This window comes from Homalodisca vitripennis, chromosome 5, assembly GCF_021130785.1.
Source record: "Homalodisca vitripennis isolate AUS2020 chromosome 5, UT_GWSS_2.1, whole genome shotgun sequence".
NCBI lineage: Eukaryota > Metazoa > Arthropoda > Insecta > Hemiptera > Cicadellidae > Homalodisca > Homalodisca vitripennis.
In genome coordinates, this window is record NC_060211.1 from 160,793,696 (window position 1) to 160,813,495 (window position 19,800).

Below are 19,800 nucleotides of genomic sequence, written 5' to 3' on the forward strand. Positions count from 1 at the left end.
GCTTAATTGTGTGGAGTTTCCTTTTTTTAACAGCGGCACAACGATACTCTGTTTCAGTTTATTTGGAAAAATTCCGGTAGTCATGCTGCAATTTATAAGATAAGTTAATAGTGGTGTAATAAATATTTTCATTTCTTTTATAAGTTTGGTACTAAAGGCGTCGAATCCAGTTGATCGCTTATTCTTTAGCTGATTGATAATATTTTCGACTTCTGTTTCTGTAGTTGGAAACATAAAAAAAGGAATTAACGTAATGGGCTGGCGAGACTAGCGCAGGCAGCGGCGCGGCCGGCAAGCAGCTTGCACAGTTTGTTGTTGTTTGTTCTTGACCGTGATAGTCAGCTGATTGAACAGAGATAAAATATTTGTTTATCTCATCTGCTACAACGTGTGCGTCCGATACCACAACTCCGTTATCTAGAGTTATCTGATTCACACCTTTTTTTAAATTCCTACCCGTTAAATTGTTTATTATTTTCCATTGTTGTTGCGAATCACCGTTACAGTCGCTCAGTTTCCTGGAATAATATTGTGTTTTCTCGGTGTCAATTTCAAGTTTTAGGTTATTACAGAATCGAATGTAATAGTTTTTAAATACATTATCATAAGGCCTCTTTCGGTAAGTTCTGTATAGTTTTTTCCTTTTTTCCAATTTGCTTAATAACCTAGCTGTCATCCACGGACTAATTGACTTTGCCTTTATCACCTTGGAATTTGTATTATTAGATTTGCTACTACTATTTACTATGTCAGTCAAAATTTGGTTGAAAATGTCATAACAATAATTCACATCAGTGAATTTGTAGCAAAGTTCCCAATTGGTTTTTTCGAGCTTTTCTCTAACCATGTTATAATCTAGACTAACCTGTGTGTTTAATCGGTCTTCCTTAATTTTATTTGTCTTACAGTTTATTGCCCATTTCAAACCTATGGCACAGTGATCTGTCAGATCAATATCGAACACAGCACTTTTAAATGAATTTAATTTTCTGTGTTTAATAAAAATGTGATCGATACAAGATTGTGAACTGTGTGTAATTCTTGTGGGAGTATTGACCATAGACTGAAAACCGCAACCATCCATCAAACTAAGGTAATTCTGGGTATTTACACAATCATTTAGTAAATTAATATTTAAATCACCTGTCAAGAAAACTAGATCGCACACTGCGAACACCAGTTGATAAACGAATCCAGTTCAATAGTAAACAAACTGTTCTATAAATATTCCTTGCAGCCAGGTAGGCAAGCTAACTGGATCACACACTGCGAACACCAATTGATAAATAAATCGAGTTCAATAGTAAACAAACTGTTCTATAAATATTCCTTGCAGCCAGGTAGGCAAGCTAACTGGATCACACACTGCGAACACCAGTTGATAAATAAATCGAGTTCAATAGTAAACAAACTGTTCTATAAATATTCCTTGCAGCCAGGCGGGCAAGCTAACTGGATCACACACTGCGAACACCTGTTGATAAATGAATCGAGTTCAATAGTAAACAAACTGTTCTATAAATATTCCTTGCAGCCAGGCGGGCAAGCTAACTGGATCACACACTGCGAACACCAGTTGATAAATAAATCGAGTTCAATAGTAAACAAACTGTTCTATAAATATTCCTTGCAGCCAGGCGGGCAAGCTAACTGGATCACACACTGCGAACACCAGTTGATAAATGAATCGAGTTCAATAGTAAAACAAATTGTTCTATAAATATTCCTTGCAGCCAGGCGGGCAAGCTAACTGGATCACACACTGCGAACACCTGGTGATAAACGAATCCAGTTCAATAGTAAACAAACTGTTCTATAAATATTCCTTGCAGCCAGGCGGGCAAGCTAACTGGATCACACACTGCGAACACCAGTTGATAAATAAATCGAGTTCAATAGTAAACAAACTGTTCTATAAATATTCCTTGCAGCCAGGCGGGCAAGCTAACTGGATCACACACTGCGAACACCAGTTGATAAATGAATCGAGTACAATAGTAAACAAACTGTTCTATAAATATTCCTTGCAGCCAGGTAGGCAAGCTAACTGGATCACACACTGCGAACACCAGTTGATAAATGAATCGAGTACAATAGTAAACAAACTGTTCTATAAATATTCCTTGCAGCCAGGCGGGCAAGCTAACTGGATCACACACTGCGAACACCAGTTGATAAATGAATCGAGTTCAATAGTAAACAAATTGTTCTATAAATATTCCTTGCAGCCAGGCGGGCAAGCTAACTGGATCACACACTGCGAACACCTGGTGATAAACGAATCCAGTTCAATAGTAAACAAACTGTTCTATAAATATTCCTTGCAGCCAGGTAGGCAAGCTAACTGGATCACACACTGCGAACACCAGTTGATAAATAAATCCAGTTCAATAGTAAACAAACTGTTCTATAAATATTCCTTGCAACGAAGGAACAAAATATTCTTTATATCTGAATTTCGCTAAATTCTACATCCACTATAACCCCTTCTATAGCTTTCTGTACATTTATATAAAGTTATTAATGTAAAGATTCTCTGATTCCAACATTTGTCAGAAAATCTGTTATTCCATTGTTTTTTTTTTCTTATCTAAAACCAACTCTTTCACAAAGATTTAATTTGATTTGTTTAACGTCAGCTGACCTTGTCAAATTTTATGTACTGCGTTTACATTGTATGTGTTTTTGTTTATTGTTTATTATCTACATTGTTGACATATATTTATTTTATAATTCAAACTGCTTGAAGACGCCAGTATTACATTATACCAAATTTATATTGATAAAAACCATCTTAATATTCTTCTATTTAAACAGTGATTACCAAATATGACGTAGTTATAGGTTACTTGGTGTTCGAACGCGAGCCTCTAAATATTTAAAGACACATGGAAGATGTTAATGTTAATCGACAGCCCATGACTTCGTTTTAATGTTTAGAGGTCTTTAATTTTATTTTATCTTGTTTCTAGTTTAAAATCTGTGGTTTTTCCAAATGTGATTTCGTTGTTAACCTTTGTGCAGCGGAAATTGTTGTTTGTAAACGAATCGTTTTGTTAATTGTGCAGAATTTTTTTTAATTTTTTTAAATTTCCTCAATGCAAAGTTTTATCATACAGTGTCAATTATGCAATACCTCAGAACGGGTTATCCTTGTATATCGAGTGATATTCATGGCAATGGAATCTGATATGACTGACTTTGATGAGTCTGAAGTAGAAGTATTGTATCTTGTTTTCTTTTTTTTTAATAAGAAAACTGATTTCTACTCTGTTATACATAAACTAAATTTATAAAAAGGTAGAAGAAACATATAAATTTGCATGAGAGTCAATTTTATTGTCGTTATTTCATTGTGTTGCTTAGCAATTGAAAATGGGTAAAGATTTGCCACTGCTCTTTTCTCTATGATCATGAAAATTTTTATTTTTTAATCCCATAACACTATATATTTTAGTTTTCACAACTAAATTTCCAACAAATTAGCTATTTCGGACTGTTAAAATTCTTATATTTTACAATGCAAATAAATTAATGTAATATATTTTTTCGCATATCAAATACTAAATATAATGCATTCTGTAGAAATACATATATTTTTATTTTTACTTCAAAACTATATAGCTTTATTCTCTGATTCTTAATAATAAAAATTACACATAACACTTTATACATATACTGCATATAGGATTTTATACGTAATTAACAAAGAGACCCTGTAAAAACTACAAAAATTAGAGCACACCCTGGATATTCTGATAGACGCTTTGTAGCGTTTTTTAAAGCTACATTGATTTATATTTTTTAATTAAACTTAAATTAAATAAAAATTTAGGGATCAAAATATTAGGATTCAATTTTAGATTAGATTGTGAAATGTCAGGGTAAAAAAAACGAACATGTAATCCTTTGGCAAGTTAGTACTGGTAGTTTTAAATTGTTAGGAAGCCAGGTTGACTGCCTTGAATTGATTAGAACTTGTCTTTTTGCGAGTATTGTTCTCCTTGTTTGATACAGCTGGACCAATGAGAGAACACCGCGAAATGATGTCCTGAAAAGTTGGTTGGAAAGGGAAGTATTTAAGCGCCCCCTCATAATTTTCGCCCTTCTTTTGGTTATTTTCGTGATTAAGTTGATTACAGCGCACCGTGTTTCTTAAATTTTTTTCCGCGAGGGATTTTGAGGTAAGCACCAGATTTATTGTACGTTTTATTGAAATAGTCTTCCTGATTTGATATTAAATTAATTGTGATGTCTTTTTTTATAGGAAAAAATTAAATTCATAGAAACTACAGAGCAATCTGAATAACTTATTCTCGAGAAACAATAGAGCATAATAGAATCATACAAGTTACATTTGGTTTATGCTAGCAAGAGAAGTGAATTTAAGTTGAACTTTGTTAATAACTTTAATTGAGATTAGGAAATTAGTAATTTATTAACATTTAACTGGAACTGTTTTATTGTGAATTATTAATTGTAAATTAATTGAACTTTAATAATTGTTAGAGAGAGTTGTAATCTGAACTGCAGAGACTTGAAAGTTAAGGTTCAAATAGTGGAAAGAGAAGTTTAAATTTTTATTTTGACTTTTGAGTGAACTTAGAAGTGAACATTTTTATTTTAGTTATTTCCAAGTGGTATTTCATTTTTATTTTAAAACTTTATTATTTTATTTTAGAAGAGAGCTCTGGTTTTTAGTTTGATATATTTGATTAATATTTTTATTTCTTGCCAAAGGAACTGTTAAATTTACTAAAAGGTTTGTCAATTCTTTGTAGAAAATAGAGTGATAAAAGTTCTGAAACGTTGAATTTATTAATTTGCCAGTTTAAAATAAATCCATTGTGTTATTTACAACTGTGATTTTATTTTAGACCAACCAGATAATATTTAATAGTTAACCAATTTAGTAATAAATTGTACTGAATATTCACTAGGAGCTTACTAATCAAAAAATATTTTATATCGTCTTGGATGTCTCATTGATAATTTAAATATAAATACTCTGGAATATTAATATCCACAATCCAAGTCGTTATATGCTTCCAGGGTTAGGTACATTTTTTACCTTATAGGAGATGATATAGCGCAGTTTTCTGTGCTCATTTTCGATAGGCGCCTGCCAGGACAGCTGAAGGGAGGAGCTGTGGGAAGCAGTCAGCCTTAGCCCTCTCACAGCGGTTGAACCTTAATGATTTCGAGGTTTATTATAACATGGTACAGATTCTACATATTCAAAAATTATAATATATATGTATAATATACAATATAACATATAAATTTGGTTTTACTGTACATAGCTTTGCACCTCAATAACCCCAACTTAAATATAAACAGCACTATTTTGTTTTATTATTAATATTTCATAGTATTTTAAAATTGCATTAATATCAGTACCGTACTACTTTATCGACAATGTACGAGATTGCAACTTTCCAAAACAAGTTAGAAAGATTTATAAAACCTTTTAACAAACTAAACCAAGTAATTGAACTGGGATCGTATTTCTTTTTTTAAGTAATATTGATACGAAAACTTTAAAACTGGTTTTAGTAATTTTTCCCACGTAAAAGGTAGAGAATTAAAAGAACCCGCTGAGCAAATAAACAAAATTGGATGAATGAAAAAATTCCTTTTTCTGCTAACGACTGAAAGGAACATTTACAAATAGGATAACACAGTAAGCAAGTCACAGTAAAAAATCTATGTATGATTTTTGTGTGAATCAAATGAATGTTTGTGTGTTTGTCCTTTATGGAATCGCAAAATATTAAACAGGCGATTATTAAAATTTGTATGTATATGTATTTTTCCACGGAGAAGGTTTATAACCTTTGCCCATTGGTTTAACTCACCACCAAGCGGCGCTGCAAAAGATAAAATGTTTCAAAGCGCCTGCACACTATAAACTGCAATTACAAGACAGTTACGTATATTACATAGCCAAACACTATTTGAAGGCGCTAAGTTATTATGTATATTTGTCTTTAAGATACATTTCTGATTGAACTTAAAGTTTGAGTGTTATACCACTTTATAATAAAGTACATGTTCGTGCACAATGGCTATAAACATAAACATATTTTCTTGATCGTGGCTCTACATCGGCGTTGTAAATACAATTCTATTAAACCAGAAGTTCATATTCACGGGCAAAGCTTACGAAAAGAGTGCAAAGCCGCAGGAAAACAGCTAGTACTTAATAAATATTTAAACAATATCATATAACTGTGTCCATATTAAAGGAGCTTGCATGGGCAAAAGCATGTGTGTAAGCTGGAACTAAGATGGGTAAAACATTTTATATCTAGACTGGCATGGAAACCAGTTGACTCGAACAGCAACATTGGGTATTCTGAGTGGGCTATCTATACATTCAATACATCAAGTACAGATGACTGTGTGGCTAAGGCGCTTGACGTTAGGGGCTTTTGTGGTCTGGTGTATACTTATGACAGGCAATGGTCTGTGGTAAAGCTGGTTTTAGGGCTTATCTTAATTAACGGTGGTTGGATTGGGTGGAAGTTGACGGGATCAGCAATTTTCTTATACAAGTCTACGAGACACAAAACGCCCGTTTTGCATTGTTTGCCCTTACTATAAAAAAAACTACGTTTTTTGTATTTATTTTATATTCTACGAGATATTTAATATTCAATAAAGATTATAATAATAGCTTGTAAGAGATAATAAACTATTTATACCAGAATAACACCCTTGGAAGTTGTAATATGCAAAGTCCGTAGTCACAAGGGGAAAGATGTTGTAAATTACAACTTTGCCAGTTCGAGGAATAACAGCTACCGCGCGTATCTATTCAATTAAATAATAAACCACGTAATACTGTAAAGATATTGTAAGTAATACGAATATTGGCGCTGTAGTTATTATAAGGAAAATTGCAACAGATGACACAATTATTATATATTTCCGCGGTCATTGGGAGACTTTTTTGGTTTGGGGGGGAGGGAAGAGCATAGAACACTAATCAAAGTGTTACATATTTAATAGTTCTACAATCTCGGTTTAAAACATACAACCTCTGTAGTCTGTCGAAAAGACTGTCCTGAGTCCACAATATATAATAATAACGACCACTGGTCCACTTTTTTCTTAAAACTAAAAATAGAATTTGCAATAAAAAGGTACATTGTGGGAACTGGTTCCTCATATATGTGAAATCTGTTTTGAACTAAAATGTATTTGCCAAAACATTTTGCTTATTACTGCAATTAACAGGTATATGAAAAGCAATTTTCTCAAGCACTGCAAGTAACTAGATCTTATTCTTTCTTTGTACATAAAATATTAATAAATTCAAAGACACATTAAAATGCCACTCATAAATAGTATGAAAAAGGTATCAAAAGTAAGCTTACTTTGAATATAATTGCAATTAGGATCATAACTGTTAGGAGAATTAGATAACATTCAAAGCAGTTTGATTTTTTTAAACTTGGTTTTATTCACACCTAAGTGAATAATATATTTATGTACTAACTTAACCTGTAAGATACAGTAAGAATAGGAAACCTACCATTGTAACGCGTGGTCGCCGTTATTATATTTGAAAAAGGTGCAAATCCTCCACTGGTTTTTGCTCGTACTTTAAATTTAACTCCAGTATCCGGAAGGAAGTCTGTCAGAGTGTAATCTGTGTCCTGAGTGCTTGCTGTTAGCCACAGCCAATCCTCTTCCCAGGACACTTCGTAAGCTTCTAGAGGGCACCAGTGATCAGTCATGTTGTTGTACTGGAATACAATACAGTACATTGCAGTATTATGTATCACATAATACCTTTTAGTTTCCATATTATAACGGATTATGTAACAATTACAACACTGGATTACTTAAATCAAATTCAGTGAACTCGGAGATTTCAAGATTCACCAAGTTAAAGTATGGGACGTTTACGACCCATACAAATACAAATACAAATTGAGAGAATGTCTATGACACGCATTATTATTTTTATTATTGTTATATTATATTCGATATATCACAAAATTGGACTCCATGGTTCAAAGATTGGGATCTATCATTTTAATTATGTACTCGTATCAAAAATCAATAAGGCATAAGATTAAGGCATACACAAATATTTAAACTTTATGAAATTATTTAGAAAATATGAAAAATCTACACACACTTAATAGGTATTATTCATTAAACGCATATGTGACAGATACGGCCAAATACAAAATAATTAAATCGTAAAAAGTAAGGGCTCTGTGGTGTAATGGTAGCACATTCAACCAGCAAAAGAGAGATCCGGGTTCGAGTCTCGGTGGAGCAAGTACTTTTTGTGATTCAATGCTTATTGAAAAAATTTAAATCGGCTATTTGCATTGATACAAATTCATTTAATGTAAATAAAAGTCGTTTGACATGTATTTTGTCTTCCGACCTATCCTCTTCTTTTGTCTTCCTTTTACCTCGTACTTCTTTGTTCGTATTCTATCACAACCACTTTCCTAACCTTTATAATGCTCATTTTTTTGTCATCCGATAAAAGTCCTTCTAATCACTTGCAGGGTATTGTCTATGGCTTTCAGATACGGCCCGTCACCCTTATCTCGGAACCTTATCTGACGGATACTTTTACCCCATGGTTTGATTCCATACTTTGAATATCGGGAGTATTCTGAAAACACTCGAGTACCTTCCCACACATTACCGAAAAATAGAGAAAGAGAGATTTTAGTTCAATTAATTGTATCTCCCGAAGAAAGATAAAAAAATTACAGATTAAAACATTATATATACACAAAATCTTATTTTTTAAATATGCATGACATAAATACTTAAAAACTATTTCAAATACTTACTGTCCACGAAAAAGTAAGCGAAGTAGTATTTGTCGTAGCTTGTATATTGTAGTCGTAATCTTCAGGAACTGAAAATAATCATTTTTACTATTCAAAAAAACAGAATTACTTGAGGTGCATAAAATTACAGTTTAATTAAATCACTTAAAATAAAAAACCTAAAATCATATTGTTTGTGTTTTTGATATTAATTGTGTAAATATATCAATTATAATAACCTAATAAACCTACTGCTGGTTTTCGAGATTTCTCTTGTTTACAAGTGTGGACCTTTTAAATAGTTTGGAAAAATATGTATTAACTTCACTTTTTGTAAACAACTATTTAAAATTGTATAGTATTGTATTTGTTCATCGATACCTGCTTCCTCCCTATCATAGTATATGAGTGAAAAGTGCCGTCGTCGGTGAACAAATCAACAATATTCCTTAAAAACATGATGCATTGTTAGGCACTCAGCCCCAAAAAGTCATAACGATATATCGTGATAGCAATTGTCTACAAGATTATTGATTTTCTTAATTGGTTTAAACATCAATTTTGCAGTTTAAATACCTACAAAAGACTTGTGTCTTGGAAATTCTCTAACAGTTTTCTATTTCTCAATGTTGTGTCACAGGTTGTTCTCACTCATGATAGACTAGAAGTGAAGGTGCTAATTTAAGAGGTTCTGATCCATACATCCATACATCCATACTTTAGCTTGATTCACTCTAAAGCTTCACCCCCTTTAGCTATATCCACATAAATATCATAATATTAACTAAGCATAAGAAGTGGATAGTTTTACGTGTAAGTGAGTGTTGAGTTAATCCAAAGACTGTCAAAGTAGAGTATTGTTACTCTAAGGCTCCTATTACACTAGGCCGATGAGTTACACAGCTAACGAGGGAGTTGCTCCACTAAAATTAGGCTAGCGGTGCAACCGCTTCCAAGAGACAGTTTCATAGTATATCGTTATCGGCGGTCATGTGTCGATCAGGCTGCAGAATTTTTGTAAAGTGCCGCTAATTTCCAGCTGCGCCAACGGCCGGCCCAGTGTAAGGCCTGATACCATCACATATTAAGCGAGAGTATGACGCTAACAGCGTAACTTAGTGGCCAAGTGTAATAAGTGCTTTATACGCCATCATCACTAGGGCTGTATGGCTTCTTCATACACATTCAACACCTGTTAATGAGCTTTTGTTTTAGAATTTGTGTAGCTATAGTTTAAACTTACTGTCACATTTGGTCAGCATCTTGGAGGTTTGAACCAGTTCACCGTCGTACTTGTTAAAGTTTAGCATCCATAAATAGAACACGTATTTCGTACATTACACCATCCTTTAGATTTTCAATTACTTCTGTAACCTCATCTTCTAGAAATGCGACTTCTCCGTGATACTTGATAGGCACCATCTTGTTCACATACGTTCTCCACTCTCCTCCCTGTAAAATATACAATGTTGAGAATTTGCCTCTGAGAGAGACTTTTACTCATGAATTACACTGGAAGGGGTTCATTGTTTGAAGTTTGTTTTTGATGAAGAAATCAGTAACACGACGTTTCGAGATCTGCAATCTGAACTCTTCCTCAGGTAAATAACTAACCCTAGTACATAACTATTGTCTTGAAAGGGTTGTCCGCAAACGTTGATAAGAATTAAGAACTTTAAGTAATCCGTGGCTTGTCCATCCAAAGTTACTAGTATTTTAGGAACGATAAATACATTATGTGAGAACTAATTTATAGCTAAGCGAAACTTAACTTCAGAGGACAATCGTATAGAAATTTGACAAACAATAAATTAAGCATTACTACGCAAAATTCAGTTGGGAAAATGGCCATGTTTTTTTTATTTGTACGTATTTTAATTTTGAATAAAAAATATAAATTTGTTTTCTACAACAATCAATTTATCAAATCAAATCTTTAATTGCTCGCAACAATTTTCTTCACATTGTATGGCAAACGTCATAATTATTTCTAAATTTTAAACTCTCATACCACACAACTATCACATTCAAACTTACATAATTTTCATACATTCCAGTCTCTTTCATCCTTCGCCAATTTCAACCCACTTACAGCGCTGGAGTCAGTTATCGAATTGGGCGGGTCTCCCAGTTAAACGCCAGAAACTCGTCAACGCTGTAGAATGCCTTTGACACCAGAAAACGCTTAAGACGAGCTTTTGACGCCTTGGGCGTTTGGGAGTTTTTCATAGAATTTGGCAATCTGTTGATGAATTGAACACCTGCCTGCGAAGGCAAGTGCTCATAAACTACCGTTCTGTGTCTTCCAGTTCGGTAGTTATCTCTGCCTCTAGTCTCATACCCGTGTATGTCACGTCCCCTGGTAAGGGCACATTTAGACAAACAGAACAAAGATGTTTCTAAAATGTAGAGACTGGGGCAAAGTCAACAGTTTCAAATTTTTGAATGCTGTCCTGCACGACTCTCTGAAATTCAACTTTTGCGATAATACGAATCGCTTTTTTGTAATTTGAAACACCCTCAGGAAATTGTTGCCTGCACAGGCCCCCCACAACACTACCCCATAGGAAAGGTGGGAGTGAATTAGCCCATAATATGCCGCAATCAATACCTGACTGGGGCAATACCGGGCCAAGGACCTCAAAACATATATTCCTGAGGACAGTTTGGTACACACATGGTCAATGTGGTTGTTCCATGTCAACCCTCGATCGAGGAGTATTCCAAGGAATTTTGCGGAGTAAGACTTCTTCCAATATGGAATCTGCAAACATGACAGCTGACCCACATTGGGAGTCCACTGGGCGCCGCGCGAAATTTAGCACGTTGGATTTAGAAGAATTTGTTTTGAAGGTTGAGGCCTGTTGAAATATTGAACACAGTTGTTGATATCGACAAAGGTTTGTAGTTCAACAACCTTCTTGTGAGTTAACTCTGAAACAGAGAGTCGTGTCATCAGCATACTGCACGATTTTGCCATGCAGCAGCGATGAATGTACGTCGTTGACATACAACAAGAACAGGATTGGGGCTGAGTATAGATCCTGGGGAACTCCATAGCTCAGTTGCATTGGTTTGGAAAATTTGTTTGAGATCTGAACCACATTGAGCTCTCTGACTTAAAAATGATTTAAAGCCATAAGAGCGGCACGCCTCTGATGCCATGAGATTGTAGTTTGTCAAGCAGTATTTCATGGTCAAACGCAGTCGAATGCTTTAGATAGGTCAAGGAACACACTTAATGTGTGATCCTGACGTTCTAGCCCCTCTACAAACCATATCAACCAGACTCACCACTGCGTCTATTGTCGATTTATTTTTCCTGAATCCAAATTGGTGTTCAGAAAAGCTGGTTGTTTTTATTTAAGAAGTAAAGCATTCTCGCTAGAAAAAAGTTTTTCAAATATTTTGCTTAAAATAGGCAAAATTGAGACGGGCCGATAGTTATTTATTGAACAGGGGGTTTTTCTTTCTTGAAAATCGGATGCACTTTTGCAATTTTTAGGAGTGAGGGAAAAACTCCTGAGTTAAAAAAGACAAATTGACTAATTGAGTCAGTGGTTTTAAAATATGCCTTGAGCATTTTTTAAATTAACCACATGGATCTCAATTCTAGATCATTTGATTTTTTGGCAGGGAGTTCTTGATAATTCTATCGAGCTCTTCCTCAACTACGGGAGTCAGAGCCATTGAGGCTATTGGACTCTGTCTACGCGTGGGGTTCCCCTGTGGCATTGATGGAAGAGGGCCCCGTCCCACAAGCAACAGACGCAAAGAAGCCGTTAAGCTCGTCGGCAACCCTAGAAGCATCACTCACAAGTGGGTCCCCAATTTTGACTGTGATTTGCTTGAATTCTTGATGTTTATTGTTAATGATGACCCATACAGTTTTGGAAACGTTTTTTGAAGAAATAATTGATTTTGAGACATCATACGCTTTTGCAGCTTGGATCACCTTTCTGTATTTTTTTTTATAAGTTCGAAAAAAGATTTTGAACTGTTCATTGGCTGAATTTTTTGTTTATTTCGGAGAAAAACTTGAGTTTTTTCTCTCGAAACCAGAATACCTTTGGTGATCCAAGTATTTCTTATCTTCTTTGGACGAACTTTAACCGTTTTTGTAGGACAACAGGTGTTGAGGTGGAAACTCAAACATTCATTGAAAGTTTGGAACTGCTGCTCTATGAGATGTGACAAATTTAGAAAATTCCACTTTTCTTTTGAAAGGGAAGCGTTGAGGAGAGCGATATTTTCTGGCCTTGTGTCTCTTATTGTTTTTGATGTTTTTTTGGCTCTCTCGCGATTTGTTTTCCACTAATGACAGCCTCTTGGCCATAGTGGTCCGAGATAGCTGTGTTGACCACCGAAACTGTGACATTTTCAATGTTCGTAATGATATTATCAATAGCCGACTGTGTTGTGGCCGTCACACTCTCGTCGGAGTTTTGACCAACAGTTCAAGGCCAAATGACCTCAGCAGATCGACTAGTCGCTTGGTGGATGGATGGTTGCTGTCCATCGCATCCACGTTGAGATCTCCCATCAAAACATAATCGTAATTGATGGTTAGTCAGTCAGGTCAGTGAGTAACGCTTCGAATTTTGAAAAAAACTGATCTTTATCACCCAGTGAGACGAGTTAATCTGTGAAACTTTTAAATCTTGAGATAGATTCATCAACAAAATCCAAATTAAAGTAAACGGATATCTTTAAAACGTGGAATGTTCTACGATTACTGAATGTTTCATTACAAGTTTAGAATAAAAGTTTAAAGACGATGAATCTTGCGAGACTAGATAAATAACAATAAAGAGTTAAATGAATTGTGTGATACTATAGACCAATAAATTAGTTTCATTTATTACATTATTTTTTATTTAAAGAAAAAAAAACAGACGTGAGTGGGTCGGCCAAAGATAGAGTGAGAGAGAAAGGGTTAAATTGAATGATGCCATTCACCGACGTCGTCGTCACGTTCACACGCGCTGCACGGCACGGTCAGACGTTCCATCCTCCTGACGGACCTCCACGAGTTGACTCAGTGTCCATAGGTAGACTGACTTGAAAGTGGAGTGACAGATAACAGTGAAGGTACAGTTCACAACCTCCACTGTCAATTGTATAGGTGACACAAGTAGTCATAAGGGAATCCACATATGTTTGAGGGAAAAAAGGAACGTCACAGAATCTATCGAGGTCCAAAAACATCTAACGGGGTACAAGGGAGGTTTTCGAGACATCCCTCACCTTGACTTTTAAATTTACGAGACAAGCACTAGAGAGAGAGAGGAGGGGGGGAGAGAGTGGGGGGATAGAGAGAGAGAGAGAGAGAGAGAGAGAGAGAGTAAACAGGCCACATCACGTGCTCTTAATTAATGTTAAATTATCTCGGCCAACTGGGAGCATTCACCTAATTCTACGTCATTGTGCATAGTGCAGACTAACCAGCTTATCGAGTATTTAGATAGAGATACGAATATAAACACATTTTTTTTTAACAATTGAGTAATATCTCATATTCATTGTGCAAACATTGTTATCAATATTATGGTATTACAATATCGTATATTTAAGACAATCTTTTCATTACAAACGACTAAACTGTATTTTATACGTACTATTCTATGAAATAATGTGATTCAATAATATTCATATTTTTATAAATGTTAATCATTTCACTTACCACTTCTTTATATTGGATTTGATAGAGTTTAGGATTTCTATACCCCACATACCCCATCGTCCCATTTTTTGGATAGAAAGACACTGTCAACGTTCTGTAGTCATCATATGACAACGCAGGTTTTTGAGAGTAGTAGACAGAAGCTACAACATATAATAGAGCTTAGATTTACAGAATTAATATAAAAACTTGTTACTAACTACGTAATATTACGTCCCATCATGTGTCGCATAACAGTTTTCGCTAAAGTTGCATGTAAAATTTCAAAACAAATTAAGATCATTTCATTTCCTATATGTTCTACGAACAGGTCAAAATACTTGCAATCATACGATAAATAAGTGTTTACACCCTTAGTAATAGCCATTATCGACGTTCAGCCTAATTCCATGGTTTGACGTGCACCATCATAGAACTACAAAACACCATCTTGTTCTATGTAGAAATGAAATTGCATGCAAAATTCAAAACACACAGATGAAATCTTTCTCGATAAATCTTGCCACATAATACCTTCACACTTTTGTTCATTAAGTTAGCGAGTTTGTTCATTAAGATGGGTTTTTTAACTTATGCCCATCTTTTAAAAAAGTTAAAATTTGAATATTTGTATCAATGTATTTTACATACTTTTTCAAGTGGACCTCACCGACAAGTTTTGTTGAACTTCGTGAGGCCAAGACTATGTAAAACAACAGTTTAATAAATAAAATAAAAATAAAATCTACATCATTTATGTGTACATTATTGGCCACATCTTATATGAGTATAAATAAGTTTATTTCCAAAACTTATTTATTCAGCTGTTTCTCGTTTCCATCATGCTTACCAATTAGTCTAATGTAAAAATGTTCAATAACGCTCAACCGAATCCCATCGAGAACTGTTATTAAAGGACTGCTATTTACCTTCAGAACACTGAGGGGTGAGATACCCAAGTTCGCAGTCATCACAGGATCCTGTGTAGATGTCGCAGGGTTTGCCCGATAAACAATGGCCACATTTTTGGGAACAACTGTTTCCATACGTTCCTGTAGAACACTCTGAAACAAAAACAAACAGATAATATGAAATTATTTTTAATATTCTTGTAAAAATCTAAATCTATAAACTATGGCGTGTGTGTTGTTCCATTGCTGTAAAATGAGTTAGGTTACTTTGGAAATTTACTTATACACCTAAAAAACGCAAAATATTATTCGCAAACAAAATGCTTCTTGCTTTACCGATGAAATTATATTTTTCAAACTTGATTATTGGAAATAAAACATCTTAACTTCTAGGCAAAATAAATAGTCTTTTTGTCTTGCCCTCTAGACATTCACATCCATCTATTGATCGTGACCTGCTCAATGCCACAAATTCGTTTTTGTTTTTGATCGTTAGTTGTCTAAAACCTTCTAACGGATTAATGACACGAATTGACAATTCAAAACTTGAGGACGCAACAGAAATTGCTAATAGATTTGATACATTTCTACTTATATAGCAGATTAAACGCTAAAATGAATCTTCTAAAAAAACCTTAGAATTTGACCTGAATGTTCGGAAACCACTAACTGTGCTAGAACCGTCCTCTGAAAGAGACTTGAAGAGAATAATAACAAAAATAAAATTCAAACCCATTGCTGGACTAGATGAGTACTCTTCTATGATGGTTAAACACTGAATGGAAGAATTAAACACTTCCACCCTTACTTCACATCGTTAACCTCAGTTCAAGTGAAGGTTGGTTCTCAAGTAATTTGAAACTGAAAAGGTCATATCCTTGCACAAAAATTTAAAATGAGTGATATAGGAAAATACAGATCGATATAACTGATACCAGCCTTCGCGAAAATAATAGAGAAGGTTGTTTTTATAACAATCTTTGAACATCGGATAACAAGCAACATTAATTTAACAAGTCAATATTGTCTCCTAAAAGTAAATCAACCTCAAATGCTTTAGATTATCTTGTTGAATTGAAACTGGAAGAAGTTGATAACGTTATAATCATACATCTAGACATGAGTAAGATATTTGATTGTCTTAGGCGCAAGTTTAAGAAAAACTTTTGGCATCTTGGCTTTGGAGGAGACAAGAGTATGAGACAATTTTCGAAGAAAAAAAGTTTAAAATAAAGTGTTCTCTCTCTCTCTCTCTCTCTCTCTCTCTCTCTCTCTCTCTCTCTCTCTCTCTCTCTCTCTCTCTCTCTCTCTCTCTCTCTCTCTCTCTCTCCCTCTCCCTCTTCGTACTTACGTTCGTTGCAGTCACCTCCCGTGTAGCCAGGAGCGCATGCGCACTTGAAGAACGGAGAGCAGAGCGCCAGTCCTCGGCACCTTTTGGTCCGAAAAGAACACACACCTCCGCAGTCTTGGCCGAATCTGTTCTGCCCACATCCTGGAACATTAACGTTACGTGTTCTGTGTTTACTATAAGGTATCTAGCGAATTAATCGTTTAAAATATGCACATTGCGACCAAGACTGAATACTGACGTGAGGCTTTAGATTTGGATCTGAGGAGACAGATGGTGAAGAGGCGAGGGCTATTGGTAACGCCCATGCTCAACGCTGTTTTGTCAGTGAGGAGGCTGAAAACTACTTTCCAAGTCAATAATATTTGTTTAAGTTTTGAAGCTAGAACATTGCGGAAAAGGTACTGCAATCTACCCCCCTATACCAACCAAATATTCGGTTATTACGATTTTACGTAGAATTCAGATAACTTCAAAACCTTAAAACAAATCAGAAATTGTTGTTTCTGTGACCAAGGCATGATTCAACACTCACCTGTCTCGCAAAGGGTGCCCATGAAACCTGGTGGACAAGCACAGCCAGCTGACGTAAACACACCTCCGTTTTTACAATTATCGCCAGTAAAGGGCATTGGCATTTGAAGGGGCTCTGCAACAATATAATACACTGATTTAAACACTCTTTAAATAACCATGCTTAATTACTTTATTAACCATACTTAAAATTTGTATTGCATAATGTATAAGTGTTGCCTTTGCTGACTTACTGCTGAGCAATTAAAAGGTCCTCATACAGAAAATAAAAAAGGTTACTTGTAAATTGCGTTTTAAATTGAATAAATAAAGTCCCAAACCAAATCGCAAGCAAGTAATGCAGATTTTAGTCTTGGGATGCAGATGGAATGTGAGAGATATCAACCCGCTAAAACAATGGAATCGAAAGAATTTCCAGGACAGCTAGTTATTCCTCAAGCCATAAGCTCATATGAAAATATATTTTCTCAAAAGTACCTACTCCTTACTCTTTTGCTAACCCTTCCAACTAAAATATTTAAATTAGTTATTTTTCATAGTTCTGGATCAGTCATTTTTGTGTTATACTTAAGATGGTTTTAATTTTATAAAAGTAATTCATAGTTTTAAATATATTTTGTATTCAAAATGTTCAACTGTACTTCGTCCTAAAATTAATTCGTTACGGTGCAATCAATTTGTACCCACATTCCTTTGATTCATTATGAAAATGATATTTTTGTTGCTGATATGAATGCAAAAACATTTTTATATCAGTAAAAATATGATTTAAAGTGCTTTATTACTGTTAGAAGTGTTTTCAATTAACCTAACCTAACCTACATTATACATACATTTTACATTATATTTATTTTTAACATTGATCAACAAAAATAATTTGCTTAATCGGTACTCTAGCAGGATTTCTCATACCGAGCAGACATACCTACCACTATTTTTACTTTTTCTAAAGCATTATTTTGCAATTGGTTTTAAGTAAAGCAATAACATTAATATAGAGTGCCAAGTATATGTAATAAACAACTCTGAATATTTATAAGAGGCACAAACACAATATTCTAAAAATAATTTATATATAAACATAATTCTTAATTTCAAAAATATAAATATAAAAGTAATTCTTACTTCCATTTAAAAATCGCTACTCTTACTAACATGCAGGTCTCGATGGAGCAATTACTTTTCCATAATTTATTATCAACTGTAAACGCATATTTATGATATGCAAATTTAAATTGCTCATATATTGATAACAAATACTTACCTGTCAGCAACATATCAGGATGCACCTTATAAACTGGCAGACTACTGAGAGGAGAAGAACTGCCATAACTTGTAGATGACAGAATTGCAACAAGTTCGCCTGTAACACAAGATTGTTTAATGTATGTCAAAAATTTTAACAAAAGTTTCAAATAGTGTTATAATTCAAACAAATGATTAATGTTATAAAGAATAAATATCTTATTAATTATGACTAAAAAGTAATTATTGTTCCTTTAACAATGTTTTGAACGAAATGATACTCCTTGATGATACAAGCACGAATATTTTCAGTATTATTTGATCTCCCAATACGATTATTGGACACCAGCTCAAGGTGAATAAAATTTAAAAGGGACTATTTCAGATATTTCAGCTAATGACAAGTCCAAACACAAAAAATGCTAATTAATCCAGAGTAATATTTCACTTACTACTGCTATAAATTACTATTCTGTAGCAATTATTTCTTTAAATCAATTACTCAAAATTTACGAGTAACAATACTAATAAAATTTAAATTTACATTGTTCCAGAAGTGGCAAAAAATAGTATTATATAATTTAGAAATCCCCATAAAATGTGAATCGCTTGTAACTAAACAATATTTTCACCATTATAATTCTCTTCAAAGCATTAGTTTTAATGGGAGGAATAATAATGTGAAACACTTTAAATGTATAAACCTTTCACTCTAATGAGTAATCAATCAATAATGTAGTTTACCTGTTTTTAATTTGCACCACATATTCTATCATTTTAGTATTAATTCAAAGAAAATTGACAAAAAACTGATGTTTTCTAACAGTGGAAGATCTAGAGTAGCAGTTTTTATTTTCAAAAACGTGTTTATATCTCTGAAACAAAGCAACTTTTTCTACCCCTTGCAAAATTTTATCACTGCCTCATAGGGCACTCTGTATAGTTAAATAAAGTAAATTTTAATACAAATCAAATATACCTTTCGAAATATCCGAAATAGTTAGGTCTAAAGCTGTCTTTACAAAATATTAAATCATTAAATATATAAAGAAATAATAGTTTTTAAGGATAGGTTTTACAGTAATGATGACATGACAGCGCATAAACGGCTGTATTGTTATGTATTACGTATTTTCCAAAATTTGGAAGCTCTACCATAAAAATTGGGAAACCATTAATAATAATACTACTGTGTACAAAAATTATAATAGAAAAATACGTTATCTTGATAGGAAAACTGAATCTCTAAATCTTGATACTCTTGGTTTAATCGTTTCATTAGTGGTTAGT

General features: G+C 34.0%; 1 protein-coding gene across 3 annotated transcripts in view; it reads right to left on the minus strand.

Moving 5' to 3' along the window:
* Positions 1-2,335: 2,335 nt before the first annotated feature.
* Positions 2,336-19,800, minus strand: part of LOC124363063 — a 53,848-nt gene continuing 36,383 nt past the window's right edge. For 2 of the 3 annotated variants that reach the window (XM_046818144.1, XM_046818142.1), the window contains 8 exons: positions 18,530-18,628; positions 17,267-17,380; positions 16,735-16,875; positions 15,402-15,536; positions 14,494-14,636; positions 10,054-10,262; positions 8,832-8,899; positions 7,681-7,754 (listed from right to left, as the gene is read on the minus strand). In XM_046818144.1, the coding sequence (XP_046674100.1) occupies positions 10,107-10,262; positions 14,494-14,636; positions 15,402-15,536; positions 16,735-16,875; positions 17,267-17,380; positions 18,530-18,628 (788 nt within the window). In that variant the 3' untranslated portion in view covers positions 7,681-7,754; positions 8,832-8,899; positions 10,054-10,106. Of the gene's footprint in view, positions 2,357-5,071; positions 5,191-7,680; positions 7,755-8,831; positions 8,900-10,053; positions 10,263-14,493; positions 14,637-15,401; positions 15,537-16,734; positions 16,876-17,266; positions 17,381-18,529; positions 18,629-19,800 lie in introns of those variants that run through there. The other variant, XM_046818143.1, reaches the window with a different exon arrangement.